This window comes from Neofelis nebulosa, chromosome 8, assembly GCF_028018385.1.
Source record: "Neofelis nebulosa isolate mNeoNeb1 chromosome 8, mNeoNeb1.pri, whole genome shotgun sequence".
NCBI classification, from domain to species: Eukaryota; Metazoa; Chordata; class Mammalia; order Carnivora; family Felidae; genus Neofelis; species Neofelis nebulosa.
Window position 1 is genome coordinate 7,141,793 of NC_080789.1, and position 15,800 is coordinate 7,157,592.

At 53.9% G+C, this 15,800-nt stretch overlaps 1 protein-coding gene across 3 annotated transcripts; it reads left to right on the forward strand.

The window, feature by feature from the left end:
- The first annotated feature begins 4,133 nt into the window (after nt 1-4,133).
- Nucleotides 4,134-15,321, forward strand: CENPM (centromere protein M). 3 transcript variants are annotated; one of them, XR_009265275.1, is made up of 6 exons: nt 4,134-4,269; nt 4,807-4,886; nt 6,331-6,423; nt 9,049-9,128; nt 9,448-9,593; nt 10,280-10,369. XR_009265275.1 is itself a non-coding variant. In XM_058741151.1 (6 exons), exons 1-6 carry the CDS (start codon nt 4,213-4,215, stop codon nt 14,624-14,626), a joined length of 543 nt encoding a protein of 180 aa, XP_058597134.1. In that variant the 5' UTR covers nt 4,134-4,212; the 3' UTR covers nt 14,627-15,321. The 3 variants fall into 3 exon arrangements, 2 of the variants coding, with proteins under 2 accessions (XP_058597134.1, XP_058597135.1); XM_058741151.1 differs by lacking the exon at nt 9,448-9,593 and adding an exon at nt 14,486-15,321 and having other exon boundaries at nt 10,280-10,371; XM_058741152.1 differs by lacking the exon at nt 10,280-10,369 and having other exon boundaries at nt 9,395-9,588.
- The last annotated feature ends 479 nt before the right edge of the window (nt 15,322-15,800 follow it).

Below are 15,800 nucleotides of genomic sequence, written 5' to 3' on the forward strand. Positions count from 1 at the left end.
TTCAGAGACAGTATCCCAGAGAGCGTCTGACGGCCCTGCCAGCTCTGGGTGTTCTGGGGGTTGGGGGGCGGGGGGGGGGGGGGGGAGGAATCCCAAGCAGGCTCCACACTGAGCACTGGGATCGTGACCTGAGCCAAAATCAAGATTCAGATGCTCAACTGACTGAGCCACCCACGCACCCCTGGGTGTTCTTGATACAAGAGTTTCCATCCAGGCCTGGGTCTGCCCTTCCTGCCAATCCCCACCCTTCATCACGGTGCGATTCTACTCACGACTATTGTGTATGGCACTGCCCGTGTGACAAGCACCAACTCATCTTAGCACCACAGCCAATAATCACCTCCCCCAGCGAAGTGTAGCCATGGCTCCCCAGGGACCCTTCATGCCTCTGGGCTCCTCCGCTCCCTGGGGCGGCCCTCACCAACCGTGCTGCTTTGGTTGTTGCTATCTGTCCTTCTACCACGGAAGCAGGGGTGACACCTCTGGTGCCTGGGTCGCTAGTGCCCAGCACCAGCATTGGCCTGAGGCAGGCACACAGCACGTGTTGATTGAATGGGTCTCAGCTCAGCCCCTCCTAGAAAGTGCTGACCGGAGCCAGAATCTCTTTGTGACACACTAAGGACCTCTGAGACCTCATTCTCCCCAGTTTCTCCTCATTCCATCCACTTCAGCCACTGGCCTCGTTGCTGCTCCTCAGAAGTGACAGGGGTGCTCCCCCCCCCCCCACCCTCCAGGCTCTCAGCACCTGCTTCTCTTTCTGCCCAAAGCCTCTTCTTCAACGTACTGAACTGGCTCCTCTCTCACTAAATTCAGGCATCTGCTTAAATGTCACCTTCTCTCTTTTTTTTAATTAATTTATTTTTTCAGAGAGAGAGAGAGAGAGAGAGAGAGCAGGGCAGGGGCAGAGAGAGAAGGAGAGAGAATCCCAAGCAGGCTCCACACTGTCGGTGCAGAGCCCGATGATGTGGGGCTCGAACTCACGAACTGTGAGATCATGACCTGAGCCGAAATCAAGAGTTGGACGCTTAATCGACTGAGCCACCCAGGTGTCCCTCAAACACCACCTTCTTGGGGCCCCCCGAGTGGCTCAGTCGGTTAAGCATTCAACTCTTGGTTTCGGTTCAGGTCATGATCTCACGGTTCGTGCCTTAAAGCCCCACATTGGGCTCTGCACTGGTGGCACGGAGCCTGCTTAGGATCCTCTCTCTCCCTCTTTCTCCGTCCCTCCTCTGCCTGTCCTCTCTCTCTCTCAACATAAATAAATAAATTTTAAAACAAATTTAATAAAACAACAAAGAAAACACATCACCGTCTTCCAGAGGCCTCCCCTGACCTAACATAGCTTCTTCTTGTCTGCCCTGTCCTCCAGCCCACCTTACTTTATGTTCAGAGCACTCATTACTCTCAGACTTTTGGTGAGTCTCTTCCACACCCTCTGCCGGAGGAATCAAAGCCCATCTGTGCTGGGGCAGGGACTCCATGAAGTCATTTATTTCCAGCTCTTTCTAAGCAAAATATAGTTTAGTCCGCAGTGAGGATTTAGGTTAGATGGGAATATGCCTCTGTTGTTCTAGGTATCACAGCAGTGAGCACACTGTGTGATCAGGGTCTGACTCCCCCACCCCAGGGTTGATAATGTCTGATTCATCTGTATTCTCAGGGTGGCGCATTGGGTCTGCCCTAGGATACGATGAAAGGCTCAATGGATGTAAATGAATCCATTCATTCAACAAATAATTACTGAGCGACTACCATGTACCAGGCACTTTTTAAAGGGCTGGACATGCAAAATGACAAAGTCTCTGCTCTCATGTGTCTTATGCTCTAGCTGGAGAGACAGACAGTGAGCAAGTAATTATATAGCTGTTGGGAGAAGCAATCTGCCATGGGCCCTGGAGCATCCCTGCGGGTTCTTGCTGGGTATGGCAAGGCCCTGAAAGCTCTTTGCCCGGGCTTGTCTCAGGGTTGTGTTTGCAGCAACCTTGGAGAATGAGGTGACATCTCCCCCAATCCCCGACAAAGAACAGGCCTGCCTACCACTCACTATAAAAGCAGTGAATCTCTAATCCCCGTGTTCCTCCTCTGGGCTGCCATCCACCAGGTGTATGGGCCTCCATGATGGGTCCTTTGCAGGGCTCAGGGGACATGGGGCACTGGCGCACACAAACGTAAAGCCCTAGCTACTGGTTTTACCATGAGTAATGGGAAACATAAGAGACAAATCTTACCCAGGAGTTTCGTGTCTTCTGCCAGCATCTATGAAACAGTAATGGACGATTACTAAACAATAATGAACAGTGACAGTTTATTAGTTTGTAAATACTGTAAAATCACACAGGCTGTACAGTTCTTAACTGTATGTGAAGTGGAGATTAGTGCTATTGAGAATATAGAGCAGAAAAAAGGAAAAGAGGGAATATGGGGGAGATTTGCTATTTTTTTAAAGATAATGGGGGGTTTTTTGTAATTATTATTTTTTTATGTACACCCCTGAACTCACAACCCCAAGATCAACAGGGGCATGCTCTACCAACTGAGCCAACCAGGCTCCCCGAGACTTGCTATTTTTTTTTTATATTTATTTATTTTGGGGGCACCTGGGTGGCTCAGTCGGTTGGGTGTCCGACTTCGGCTCAGGTCATGATCTCGTGGTCCGTGAGTTCGAGCCCTGCATTGGGCTCTGGGCTGACAGCTCAGAGCCGGGAGCCTGTTTCGGATTCTGTGTCTCCCTCTCTCTCTGACCCTCCCCTGCTCATGCTCTGTCTCTCTCTGTCTCAAAAATAAATAAATGTTAAAACAATTCTTAAATAAACATTTATTTATTTTTGAGAGAGAGAGAAAGGCAGAGCAAGAGCAGGGGAGGGGCAGAGAGAGAAGGAGACACAGAATCCAAAGCAGGCTCCAGGCTCCAAGCTGTCAGCAAAGAGCCTGACGTGGGGCTCGAACTCACAAACCATGAGATTATGACCTGAGCCAAAGTCGGATGCTTAACCGACCACCCAGGCACCCCACTGAGACTTGCTATTTTACATAGAGTTGTTAAGAATGGCCTCTCTGCTAAAGTAGCCTTGGAGCAGAAACATGGAGGAAGTGAGGAGACGAGCCAAGTGACTATGGGGGAGAAGAACTTTTCAGCCACAGGGAGCCGCAGGGACAAGGCAGGAGGTGGGAGGATACTTGGAATAATTTGAAGAACAGCCTAGTGGCCCATGTGGCTAGAGGAGTGTAAGAGGGAGAAGAGCAGAAGATGGGTCAGGGAGATTGTCAGGGACCAGAACACATAGAGCCTCACAGTCCATGTAAGCCGTTCGCAATGTACGCTGAATGAGATGGGAACTATTGGTGGGTTTTGATCAGGTTCTGTTTTATAGGGATGACTCAGATTGCTGTGTGGAGAAGAACCGGTAGCCCTGGGGACCAGAGTGGAAGCAGGGAGCCAGTGAGAAGGTTGTTACAATAGTCCAGGTGAGAGATGACAGTGGCTTGTCCTAGTGGTGGTAGTGGAGGCGGTGAGAAGTGGTCAGCTTCTGGATGCATTTTAAGACTAGAACTCGCAGGCTGGCTTATGGGTTGGATGTGGGGGATGAAGAAGAGGAGCCAAGAATGACCTCAAGGTTTTGTTCTGAGCAGCTGCATGGATGAAGTCAAATGAGATGGGGAAGAAGAAATGAGAGGGGCAGGTTGGGAAGGAATCAAGAGTATGATGAAATGGGGTGCCTGGGTGGCTCAGTCCATTAAGCCTCGGACTCTTGATTTCAGCTCGGGTCATGATCTCATGGGACATGAGATTGAGCCCCGAGTCAGAGCCTGCTTGGGTTTCTCTCTCTCTCTCTCTCTCTCTCTCTCTCTCTCTCTGGCCCTCCCCCGTCGTGCGCCCCCTCTCAAAATAAAGAACCATGAAAAAAAAAAAAAAAAAAAGAGCATGATGAATGAGCCTTAGTGAACAAAAATGAACAAATGAATCACTAAACACCTTCTTTTTCTGAGGCAAGGCCTGTCCCATTGACAGCACTTTAAGAGCCTGGGGGTCGGAGCTGGAACGCCCCCATCAAAAAAGGGGGTGTGGATTCCTTTAAGAGAGTTACGCCCTACCACGCGAAGCCCCGCCCAACTATGGTCACGCGACCCTCTGTCTTGCACTTAAGGGCGGGCCTCCGGCATTTTGAAAGATCCGCGCGCACTTCCAGAGCTGCGTTTCACCCGCCGACTGGGATGTCGGTGTTGCGGCCGCTGGACAAGCAGCCTGGCCTGAACACGGCCACCATCTTGGTAGGCGTCAGCTGCTCCGCTTCCCCTGACCGCCTTTCCTCTTTGGCGGGGCCTCCACCGTCTGTCTGGTCCTCTGGGCTCTCTGAGGTTCTGAGGCGCGCTTTTCGGGCTGGGGTGTGGTGGGCGGGAGGGCCGCATTCTGAACCAATCGGGGTAGCCGCCCTCTGAGTCTGAAGGACGCCCCCACCAATAGGTGCGCGGAGGGCTCTTTTCCGGTTTCTGATTGGTGGGGCGGCTGGGCGGGCTGGGACCCGGGAAGCTTGTGTTCGGCGCCGGACAGGTAATGGTTTTCCCAGCGTCTCTTGGGTCCGGCCGTCCGAGGCAGAGTCTAGGGCAGTTAAGAAGCGCTACCGGAGCGGGTGCATTCTGGGCCCTCAACTGGGGCCTGGCGGAGCCCTCTCTCGGCAAACGGCGTCCTGCGCGTGGGAGCGGGAATCCTGGGAGTCGAGCGGTCTTGGGTCTGTGGCCTGATCCCCAGGCCGTCCAGCGGGACTGCTGTGCCCAGGCATCAGTAGGCCGCCTTCTCTCCCTGGACAGCTGGTGGGCACGGAAGATGCTCTTTTGCAGCAGCTGGCCGATTCGATGCTCAAGGAGGACTGCGCCTCGGAGCTGAGGGTGTAAGTAGCTGAGGCTGGCGGGGGGGGGGCGGAGGGGGGGGGGTCCCATCGCTCTGCCGTGGCTGAACTGCAGCCTGCTCTTGTAGGCGGGCATAGGAGCTGCCAGAGAGGCGGGCGCAGGTGGGGCCAGCCCCTCAAGGCGTGATCTGCCTCCAGCTAAGATACCCTCCATCACTCTCTCACACATGTGTTCTGTGTTCCTCTAGCCCTTGTCATCATAAGAAATTTCCTTGTTCGCCTGTTTATTTGTTTCCAGCCTGCCACCCCCGTGGACCCCAAGGTCAGCTCCTTGAGGTCAGGGGCTTTGATTTTTGTTCACCAGTGAATCCCCAGTGCTTTGAGCAGTACTTGGCACAGAGTAGTGTTCAGTTACCCCCCTAATTTGGAGAAAAGATGACTAAGCAATTAGGTTTTGTTTTTCTTTTTCTAACTGATGGAGAGTAGAAATAGCTGCTGGTGGGAAGCAAGGGACTGAATGCATGTGGGTGTCATTGCCCTTCATAGATAAGCTCCAAGGGTCCGTATGGAAGGAGCATGACCCCACTCTAAAGGGTGCTCCTCCGTGGGAACTTGAAACATCCCTTACTAGGAGAATAAACCCCGTTACAGCACTTTAAAGAATCTCCAATGAGGGAACAAGTTCAGGCGAGAGTGATGAAGGTGACTTACCCAAGGTCACATAGCTGGTAATTGGCAGACCTGAGATGTGAGCCGACTTCCATTGCCCTCCAAGGGGCTTCAGTCTTAACCCCTAGTCTTCACAATCTAACGCCCCTCTTCTGGGTCTCATCTCCCTCCCAGCACACAGTGTAGCTGGCTCGCCCCATGCTATCTATAGCCCCAAATCCCTCTTGCCAAGGCAGTTCCCAACTTTGAGGCAGAAGGAGTCAGACAGAAGTCATCTAGAAAGGACCGGCTCTGCCCTGCCCCTATGCTCGCCTGAGGAGTCTTGCCCACAAAAGCATCAGGGGCATAGGGGAGGAGCCCTTGACACCGTCTTACCCTAGGAAGGTCAGTATGTGAATGGTCACTGTGATGTGGGTACATATATCTTTAGTCTTGCAATTTTTTTGAAACGTTTGTTTATTTTTGAGAGACAGAGAGAAAGCACGAGTGGGGGAGGATCAGAGAGAGAGGGAGACACAGAACCTGAGGCAGGCTCCGGGCTCTGAGCTGTCAGCACAGAGGCCGATGCAGGGCTTGAACTCACGAACCATGAGATCATGATCTGAGCTGAAACCAAGAGTCAGATGCTTAACCGATTGAGCCACCCAGGTGCCCCTATCAGTGTCTTTAAAATATCATACATATCTGAGCTGTCAGCACAGAGCCCGACACGGGGCTCAAACTCATAGACCGTGAGATCATGACCCGAGACCAAGTCGGACGCTTAACTGACTGAGCCACCCCGGTGGCCCTAGTCTTGCAGTTTCTTGTTTTTCAGCCACCTGGCAAGGTCCCTCCCTCTGCCCTCCAGTGTGGATCGGCCCCGAATTGACTTGATCGTGTTTGTGGTCAACCTTCATAGCAAATACAGGTGAGATCCAGAGAATGGGTACCTTCAGGACTCTGGTAGACCTGGGATGGTGACCTCACCTATGCCAGGAAGCAGAAGACACAGGGAGAGGCTGCCTGGGGTTACCCCAGAGGATGAGGATGGGGAACCAGTGGCAAGTGTATGATATTTTAACTTTTTTTTTTTTTTCAACGTTTTTTATTTATTTTTGGGACAGAGAGAGACAGAGCTGAACGGGGGAGGGGCAGAGAGAGGGAGACACAGAATCAGAAACAGGCTCCAGGCTCCGAGCCATCAGCCCAGAGCCTGACGCGGGGCTCGAACTCACGGACCGCGAGATCGTGACCTGGCTGAAGTCGGACGCTTAACCGACTGCGCCACCCAGGCGCCCCGCAAGTGTATGATATTTTATTTTATTTTTTTTTTTTTTATTTTTTTTTTTTTATTTTTTTTTTTTTATTTATTTTTTTTGGGACAGAGAGAGACAGAGCATGAACGGGGGAGGGGCAGAGAGAGAGGGAGACACAGAATCGGAAACAGGCTCCAGGCTCCGAGCCATCGGCCCAGAGCCTGACGCGGGGCTCGAACTCACGGACCGCGAGATCGTGACCTGGCTGAAGTCGGACGCTTAACCGACTGCGCCACCCAGGCGCCCCAAGTGTATGATATTTTAAAGACACTGATAGGGGCACCTGGGTGGCTCAATCGGTTAAGCATCTGACTCTTGGTTTCAGCTCAGATCATGATCTCATGGTTCGTGAGTTCAAGCCCTGCATCGGCCTCTGTGCTGACGTCATGGAGCCTACTTGAGATTCTCTCTCCCTCCCTCTCTGTCTCTCTCAAAAATAAATTAAAAAAATAAACATTAAAAAAAAAAAAAAAAAAAAAGACTGGTAAACCCCAACAGCGCCATCAGTCATTGAGCTAATGTTTTCTGTAGCCTTCTCTGTATCCCTGATGGCAGGCACAGACAGGAATGAAACAGACCCCTGTCCCCAAGGTGTTCCCAGCCCCCTGGGGGAGGAAGCTGGACTCTTGAACACAGAGCTGTAGTAGCTAGCATAGGTACTATAAAAGAAGGAGGCACTGGGCTACGAGAGCCCCAACAAGGCCTGTGACTCTCAGGACATAGGGCAGGGTAGACTTTCTGCTGGAGATGACCAGGTTGAGGTACCGAGTTAAAACGGAGTGAGCAGAAGGTTCCAGGTGAAGGGTTAATGTAAAAGGTAAGAGGAGCATAATGTGTGCACAGGACTGTAAGGCTGGTCCAGGGTCAGGGGCCCAATGTAGCAGCCAGGGAGGCATGAGCGGGTGGTGATGCTTGGGGCCCAGCCTGGCCTCCCCGTGGTGCTGGCAACCTGGGGACAAGACTGCAGCCAACCTGGGGAGCGCAGGAGAAGGTTCGCTCTCTCCCTCTGGGGGCGATGGCTGACTGAGGGGAGGCAGGACGCAGCATCCAGCACAGAAACCAAGGCACACGCCTAGTCGTGTGGTGTGTGTTAAGTGAAGGCTGTAGTGGAAACACCTGGAACCAGGGACAGGTCGATACCAGCTATAGCCAGCAGCAGGATCAAGTCCAGACCCGCTGCCTGGCCAGCTGGAACAGACGAGCAGTGACTTGGGCCCACGGTGGGGCAGAGAAAGGGCCGAGATCTGCCATGATTGCCAGGGGTCCTGACTCAGCAGATCTGTTCTTTGGGTGGGACCCATCGCTTCACCAAAACTGACTGGGTGTTTGGGGAGATTCTGCTCTATAGTCAGACTTAGGGGCCGAGAGCCATCCTTTACTGTTTGCCTTAGGCCTTGCTTGTTCAGGCTGAAACCTTGGCCTGGGTCACCTGACTAAGATGGCTTTTTGACCAGGAGATGACAGATTTCTTTATCATTCCTTGGACACCAGTGAATGAAACCCTTGGCCCAGAAGGTTAAAGGGCCCTTTTCCTGGAGGAAAAGAGTGTTTTCACATACTTGATGTAACTGTAAATATCTAACCTTATTGGAGAGCAATATGGCAATACCTAGGTACATTTATTTATATATTTATTTGCTTACCTATTTATTAAGTTTATTTATTTTGAGAGAGAGCACGAGCAGGGGAGGGAGAGAGAGAGAATCCCAAGCAGGCTCCACACTGTCAGCACAGAGTCCAATGTGAAGCTCGAACCCATAAACCGCGAGATCATGACCTGAGCTGAAACCAAGAGTCGGACACTCGACCGACTGAGGCACCTGGCGCCCACCTAGGTACATTTTAAAAAGACACAGAGCGGGGCGCCTGGGTGGCGCAGTCGGTTAAGCGTCCGACTTCAGCCAGGTCACGATCTCGCGGTCCGTGAGTTCGAGCCCCGCGTCAGGCTCTGGGCTGATGGCTCGGAGCCTGGAGCCTGTTTCCGATTCTGTGTCTCCCTCTCTCTCTGCCCCTCCCCCGTTCATGCTCTGTCTCTCTCTGTCCCAAAAATAAATAAAAAACGTTGAAAAAAAAAAATTAAAAAAAAAAAATACTCCAACAAAACGAAAGATGAAGTATTCCTCTAGGGGTGTTTCCTCTTATCCTCGTCTCCTTCTTTGGCCTCTCTGGGTTGAGGAACACAGCCCTCCACCTTCTCTGTGGTAAGGTTTGTCCTGTGGTTCGTTTTCTCGCGCCAGCCTCCGGAACGTGGAGGAATCCCTGTGCCATGTGGACGCCACCTTCTTCCTGGGGAAGGCAGCCTTCCTTGCCACCGGCGGTAAGTGCATCCTCCCCCTCCCCCCACCGCGGGCGCTGTGTGGCCGGCACTGCGGTGGGGGACTTCTTACTGAGGCCACCCAAGGGACCAAAGAACGTGAGCTTTGGAATCTGACCTGTTGGCGGTGTCTCGGAAAGTGAATCTGAGCAGATCGTTCTGCTGAGATAATTGCTAAGAGTTGCCTGGTGGTTCCCTGTGGCTTTCAGAGGAAAAGCCACGGTCGGTCCTGTAAAGGCACAAGTTTGGCCTTCCACCTTCCTGTCTAGTCTCGTCTCCTGTTCCCGTCCCCTTCTTTGGTTCAGCTTCTCCTCTGAGCAAGGCCTGCCGTTCCTGAGAGACTTTGTAACACTGACGGCGGAAATAGCAATAACTGACCTTTATTGAGCGCTCACTGCGCACCAGACGCTGTTCTAAAAGTGCTTCATTTCTGGATCACTTAATCTCCACTACAAACAACGCTCTGAGGTACATGTTGTTAGCTTGGTTTTAGAGCTGAGGAAACTGGAGCCTGGAGCCAATATTCATCCCTAGATGGTCCTATTCCAGAGCCCATGCCCTTCGTGATTCTATCACAGAGCTTCTCCCGGATGCTTTTTTCTTCTTTGTCTAGCTAACCCCTATCTCCTGTCCCCTCGGAGACACCTCCCTGACCGGCCCTGCAGTCTGGGCCCCGAGGTGTCCATCCCACGCATGCTTCTGTCGTATAGACTCCCCACCCTTCCACCTACACCGATGGCGTGTCTGAGCTGCCCTCCTCCACCCAGCTGACCTGCAGAGTCCTTGGGGGGAGGGCCTGGCACAGATTATGCTCAACGAGCATTGATGGATAAATGAATGCCGGGTCATTTCTGTATATTAATTCACCGAATCTCTCTAGTAACTCAGTGGAGTGGGGGCTCTTAACCATCCTCCTCTTCTAGATGAGGAAACTCACGTTTTTACAGAGCACTCTCTCCAAGCCCTTTCAGCTTTATTTTCTAATTTAATGATCTTGGCTGCCCCGAAAAGAAGGTTGCACAGGACTGTCCCCTCACTGACTAGTAAGCAGCTGAGGCCCAGAGAGAGGTAGTGAATGACTTCGCCCAGTGCTTCCTGGATGACCGCCACGAAGGTAGAGGTGACAGCCTGTAGCACTCACGGCTTCTTTGCAGCTGGGCGAGAGAGTCACTGCAGTGTCCACCGAAACACGGTCGTGAAGCTGGCCCACACCTACCGAAGTCCTCTGTTCTTCTGTGACCTGGAGGTAAGGACAGTAATCGAGGGGGTGCAGGGAAAGGGCAGTCAGCACAGTAGGTGTGTCGAGAATGCTCTTGGAGAGTCAAGTGCCCGAGTGAGGAGGTCCTGATGTGGAGACCCAAGATCCTAATTTGGATCTTGGCTTCTCTGCTCACTGGCTGGACCTTGGGTAGGTCTGTCACCCTAAGCGTTGGGGCGCACAGATGTAAAGTAGGGCGACAGTATGCATTCAGCCTGAGTGCCTCTCTCATGCCGAGTGCAGTCACTTGTTGCCTTCTCTTCTTTTGCTTCGTTTTCTCTCAAAACTAAGTTTTATGTGTGTCATGTGGGTCCTTGTTAATATCTCACTCTCCCGCTGGGCTGTAAGGGCTGTGAGGCCAGGCGTCTTGTCTGTTTCATTAACCAGTGCCCCCTCATGCCCGTCCACAGTCAGAATGCCCCTGTTCCCCTTACTCCCCTGGACCCCAGACCTTGTCTAGTCCCAGCCTGGGGCAAGGCATCCAGCAGGCAGCAGGGAAGACGGGTGGGTGGGTGAGTAGAGGGTTGGAGGGACCCATAGGGTGTCCGTTCTGTCCCAACTCACTTCTGTTGGTGTTTCTCATAGGGTGAGTCTAATTATAAGCGTCTCAGAGCAGATTTCTATTTTGCTGATATACTTCGCTCTCCAGCCTCGCTTTCTGGAACATGAATCCTGACGTTTTGCTAAAAGTACTCAGCAGCTGTCCCCCTCTGGGAGGCTTGCTGAGGGCTCCCGGCACCTGGGCCACCCCACCCACGTCGCAGGCCTGCTTGGTTTTAGAGTGTGTTTATTGGTTTTGAAGTTCATTTCTGCTGTGTTCTTGGTCTTGCACCTATCCCCAAAGGTAAAGTGATATAATGCAGAGAGAACTGAGTCAGCACACTGTCCCTTACCACCACCCAGACCAGGGATTCTTATTCATGGGTCTGTGGACCCCTCTGGCCTGAGGGTAGAATTCAGGGGATCGGTGAACTTGTATGAGAGAAAAAAAAAAAATACTTTTTTTCCCATTAAACTCTAAGTGAAATTTGGCGGTACGAATACAGGCAAGAGATGTCAGTCTTAGCAGTATTTGCCTGGGGCTGTTACCAGCAGAAAGGGCAGATATTTCCATCTCATAAGAGGATGGGGCAGATCTCCTTGTTCAATGCATCCATGAAGATGCACATACCCCTTGGTCACAAATTCGTTTTTCATGCTTGACGACTATTTTAGTCAGCACTCTGACCTCACAGGACGCTGAGGCCTAGGGCACACGCGAAGTGCCCGCCCTTCCAGACTTTCCCCACAACATACCCCAGAAACCCAAGACTTCGAGAGGAGAGGCAACTCGCTCAGTCATACAGCTAGTAAGTTAAGCGGTAGAGCCAACAGGATTTGCACGCTGCTGTCTCTTTTCCTTCTTAGGCTGCTAACTGTGGCTTTGAACAGTCACTTCCCCCACGCAGCCTTCGTCTTCCTGTCTCTAAAGGGGAATCATTATCTTTGCCCCACAGCTCAGGTACCTTAAACCTTAGGCGGTTCTGGCTGGGAGGCCCCCCAGCCTGGCGCCGTGTGGTGTAGTTCCCTTTGTGGTCAGTAGGTGGCAGGCCGTACCAGGTATGAGGAGCCTGACCGCTCTCAAGGAAAAGGCCTGCGTCCGCCCGTCTAGTTCCAGCCGTAGCAGCCGGCCTGCTGGCAACGCGAACCTGGCATTCCCTCACATGAAGCACCCGGTGGTTGCACAGCCCTCACTCCTCGTACCTGTGCTGTCCTTTTTATTTATTTATTTGTATTTAGTTAATTTTTTTGAGAGAGAGAAGGGGTGGGTACAAGTGAGCGAGGGGTAGAGAGAGAGGGAGGGAGAGAGAGAGAATCCCACGAGGGGCAGAGGGGCAGAGAGAGAGAAACGGGGCTCACCCGAAGTAGTGCTCGAGCTCACCCGCGGGGAGTGGGAGAGGTTCGAACTCATGAACCGTGAGATCATGACCTGAGCCCACATCCGATGCTTAACTGACTGAGCCACCCAGGCACCCCCTGTGTTGTCCTTTTTGGGGCACAGTCCTCCACATATCTGAGTTCGAGCTTCGCCGTGTTTTAAGGTCTTGGCACGGTAGGAATTATCAGCCCCCTTTTACACGTGAAGAAACACATTCACGGAGCTGTGGGATTGGCCCAGTGAATTTATCTCCTAGCTCTGCTCTCCTAGCTCTGCCAGTGGGGCCCCACGCTGCTCCCTGAGCACACGAATGAGTCAGGCATGGAGCCTGCCCTCCCAGAACCCGGTGAGGCAGAGACTTCTACCCCCGGCGGCTAGACCCAGCAGTCATGGTGCAGGCGTGAAGGAAGTGCAGAGACCTGGTGGCCTGGCATGGGAAGAAGCCGTTCCTTCCTGTAGGTGACAGGAGCCATCTGATGTAGTCAGGCTTGGGTTTGGGGGCCGCACCTCTGGAGTGTCGTGTGTGGATTGGAGGAGGCTTGGCCGGAGCTGAGGCTTGGGGTTGAGGCTGCTGCTGCAGGAGGCCAGCCGGGGAGCCTGAGTGAGAGTGGCAGCAGCAGCTGGGAGGCCTCTTTCTGAGACCAAGGCCACGGAAGTCGGAGTAAGGATTTAGTCAACAGATATTTTTAGGGACTTACAGTGTGCCAAGCACTGTTCTGGGCCCGAGGGATGCATAGAGCAAAACAGTAAAAAAGGGGGGAAAAAAAAATCTCAGCTCTGTCGTAGCAGAGGAAACATGTAAAGAAGTAAAATGCGTGGGGCACCTGGGTGGCTCAGTCACTTAAGCATCCGACTCTTGGTTTCGGCTCAGGTCATGATCTCACGGTTCATGAGTTTGAGCCCCACATCGGACTCTGCACTGAGCACGGAGACTGTTTGGGATTTTCTCTCTCCCTCTCTCGCTGCTCCTCCCCCAGTCATGCTGTCTCTGTCTCTCTCAAATAAATAAACTTTAAAAAAAGGACCAAAAACAAAAAAGTAAAACGCGTTAGAAAATGAGGACGTGACAGTCAAGAGGTGGTAAAGCAGTCAGGTTTAGTGTCAGTGGCCGGGGGTGACTGTTCAAGAGATCTGTGAAGGCGGTAGGGAGGCAAGCCGGGGAGACTCCTGGTGGAGGAGCACGTGGGGCCAGAGGAGTGTGGAGACTTGCCTGGTGGGTCCAGGGTCCCCCAGGGAGGGCTCCCTGGAGATGCGTCAGAGTGACAGTGGGGCCAGAGCCGGGGGGCCTCATGGGTCTTAGTAAAGGCAGTGGCTTTCACTCTGAGTAAAACTGGAGCCACAGGGAGGGGTGTGGGGGCAGGGAGGGGTGTGGCCCGACATGGGTTTTACTTATTTTTATTTTCCACTTACGTGATGTGGGTTTAAATGGATCCCTCAGATGTGGCACAGAGGAGGGGGCAGCCTGTGAGGCCAGAGGAGAGGCCAGGGGAGTGTGGGGTCCCGGGGGCAGGTAGAAAAGCATCCCAGGGACGGGGCGTGGCTGTGGCAGGGTCTGCTGAGAGGACACTCAGGGAGAAGGACAGCTGCCTCTGGATTTGGAAAGAGGAGTCGCAAGTGACAAAGGCGGAAGCAAGAGGAGGAGGGCCGAGGGTGCCCAGTCCCTAGTTTGGGCGACTGGTTGGACGCTCATGTCCCCTTCCCCGGTCAAAGCAGGAGCAGAGGGAGGACGAGCTGGTCCTGCGGCGCCAGCCCCGTTTGGCGGGGGAGGGCGGCTCAGCATCGTTCTTCCTTCACCAGGCACTGATTCCCTGGTGCCAGGCCCTGGAACAGAGTCACCCGCCCTACGTGACCCCACCCCACAGCGCCTCTGGGCCCCTGCCTTCAAAAGCAGGGACTCTTTGCTGATGGCACCTCCCTGTCCCCCTGAGGGCCACTGCCTGTCGGCCCCCCTTTTCCATCCCTCAGCTCCCAGGTAAGGAGCCTTCGGGGCCTCTGCCTCCCGGGCACTGTCTGGAACTAGCCCGGATCCAGATCCCCGTTCTGCGGCCACTAGACGGTTTACCCAACTTCGCCAACCTTGCCTGCTAAGCCCCACATCTCGGCTTCCAGCCCCTTCTGGCAGGCCGTGCGGCAGGACCGGTTGCCCCCGACCCGCCTCCCCCATCCTCTCTTCTCCCCCTGCAGATCGAAGGCTTTCGGGCCACCATGGCACAGCGCCTGGTACGCATGCTGCAGATCTGCGCTGGCCACGTGCCCGGTGTCTCAGCCCTGAACCTGCTGTCCCTGCTGAGGAGCTCTGAGACCCTGGCCCCAGAGGACCTGTAAGGGCTGCTGGCCCCCGAGCCGCCGCTCCCCCCGCCTGGTGACTGGTAGACTTCCGCTGTCGCTGAAGACCGGGTCTCGGCTTGGCGGGCCCTGGCTCAGCGGTCAGATGCCCGCACGACCCAACTCGTCCCAACTCGTCCGCGTTCCAGCGGGGAGCCCAGCTGGCGGGCCTGCAGCTCCTTCCCTCCCGCAGAGCCCGTGTCTTCACCCACCTGCCCGGATACATCGCCACTTCAGGCTCCATTTGAACAAAGCGTCCACGGCTCAAAACGATTCAGAAAACCGCTGGCCTCCTCCATCACCTTGATTTTGCGGATGAGGACACGGACTCGGAACAGTGAGGAGGGCCGGGCAGAGGGGGCATTGCACTCTGTGACCCAATCCGACCCACATCCTGGCCTTGCCGTTCTTCAGGAACCTGGTGTTGCCGTTTGGAGCCTCAGTTTCCCCGGGTGCGGAGTGGAGGTCGTCCTGCTGACCTTGTTGCGTTGTGAGGACTGAGTGAAGTGACTGAGGGGACAAGGCTGTGGTTGTATTTCTCCCTCCACTTGTTGTGTGCTCTAGGTATTCCATAATCCGTTGTATCGAGGTGCCAGCCAAGTGCTCAGGGAACAGTAACCATTGTTTGAAATCACACAGAACTGGGTTCAAAAGCTGGTGCAAAGCCAGGAATTAAACCGTTTGTGAACTCCTAAGTTGCGGAGAATTATGGGCTGGCTCCCCGCTCGGCAGTGAGAGGTTGTGCCTTGACCGTGGCTCCTCTTCTCCTTTGGGTCTAGTTAGAATTTGCCAAAGTGCCAGGGTCGGAATCCAGAAATGCTGTCAGCCAGGTGAGGGCTCCTGCCGCTCCTCGGTGGCCAGCTGGGCACACAGGAGTTTGGGGGCAAACAGGGGTTGGTGGATGAGACCTCAGGAGGAGAGCCAGGTCTGGGCTCCCTTGGACCATGCCGGCTCCCCCCACCCCTACCCTGCTTGTCTGTGCTGGGGCCTCCTCGTGCCCCAGCCTGGCACCCTGGGCAGGGCCGGCACTGCCACAGCCCCAGCCCGTGCTCTTTGCGAGATTGGGCCGACTTGAAACTCATGGCGGGCGTCTTGAGGACAGAGCCTGCCCTTCTTTCCATGGGCTTCTGCCAGAGCTTGACCCAGCACCGCACCCCTAGTGCTCAGTAGGGTT

Excerpts from the sequence above, each read along its gene's own strand:
- CENPM (XM_058741151.1), top strand. The coding sequence starts at position 4,213 with ATGTCGGTGTTGCGGCCGCTGGACAAGCAGCCTGGCCTGAACACGGCC. Across the intron at positions 4,887-6,330 it reads TGCGCCTCGGAGCTGAGGGT|CCACCTGGCAAGGTCCCTCC; the intron begins GTAAGTAGCTGA and ends CTTGTTTTTCAG. Across the intron at positions 9,129-10,279 it reads AGCCTTCCTTGCCACCGGCG|CTGGGCGAGAGAGTCACTGC; the intron begins GTAAGTGCATCC and ends GCTTCTTTGCAG.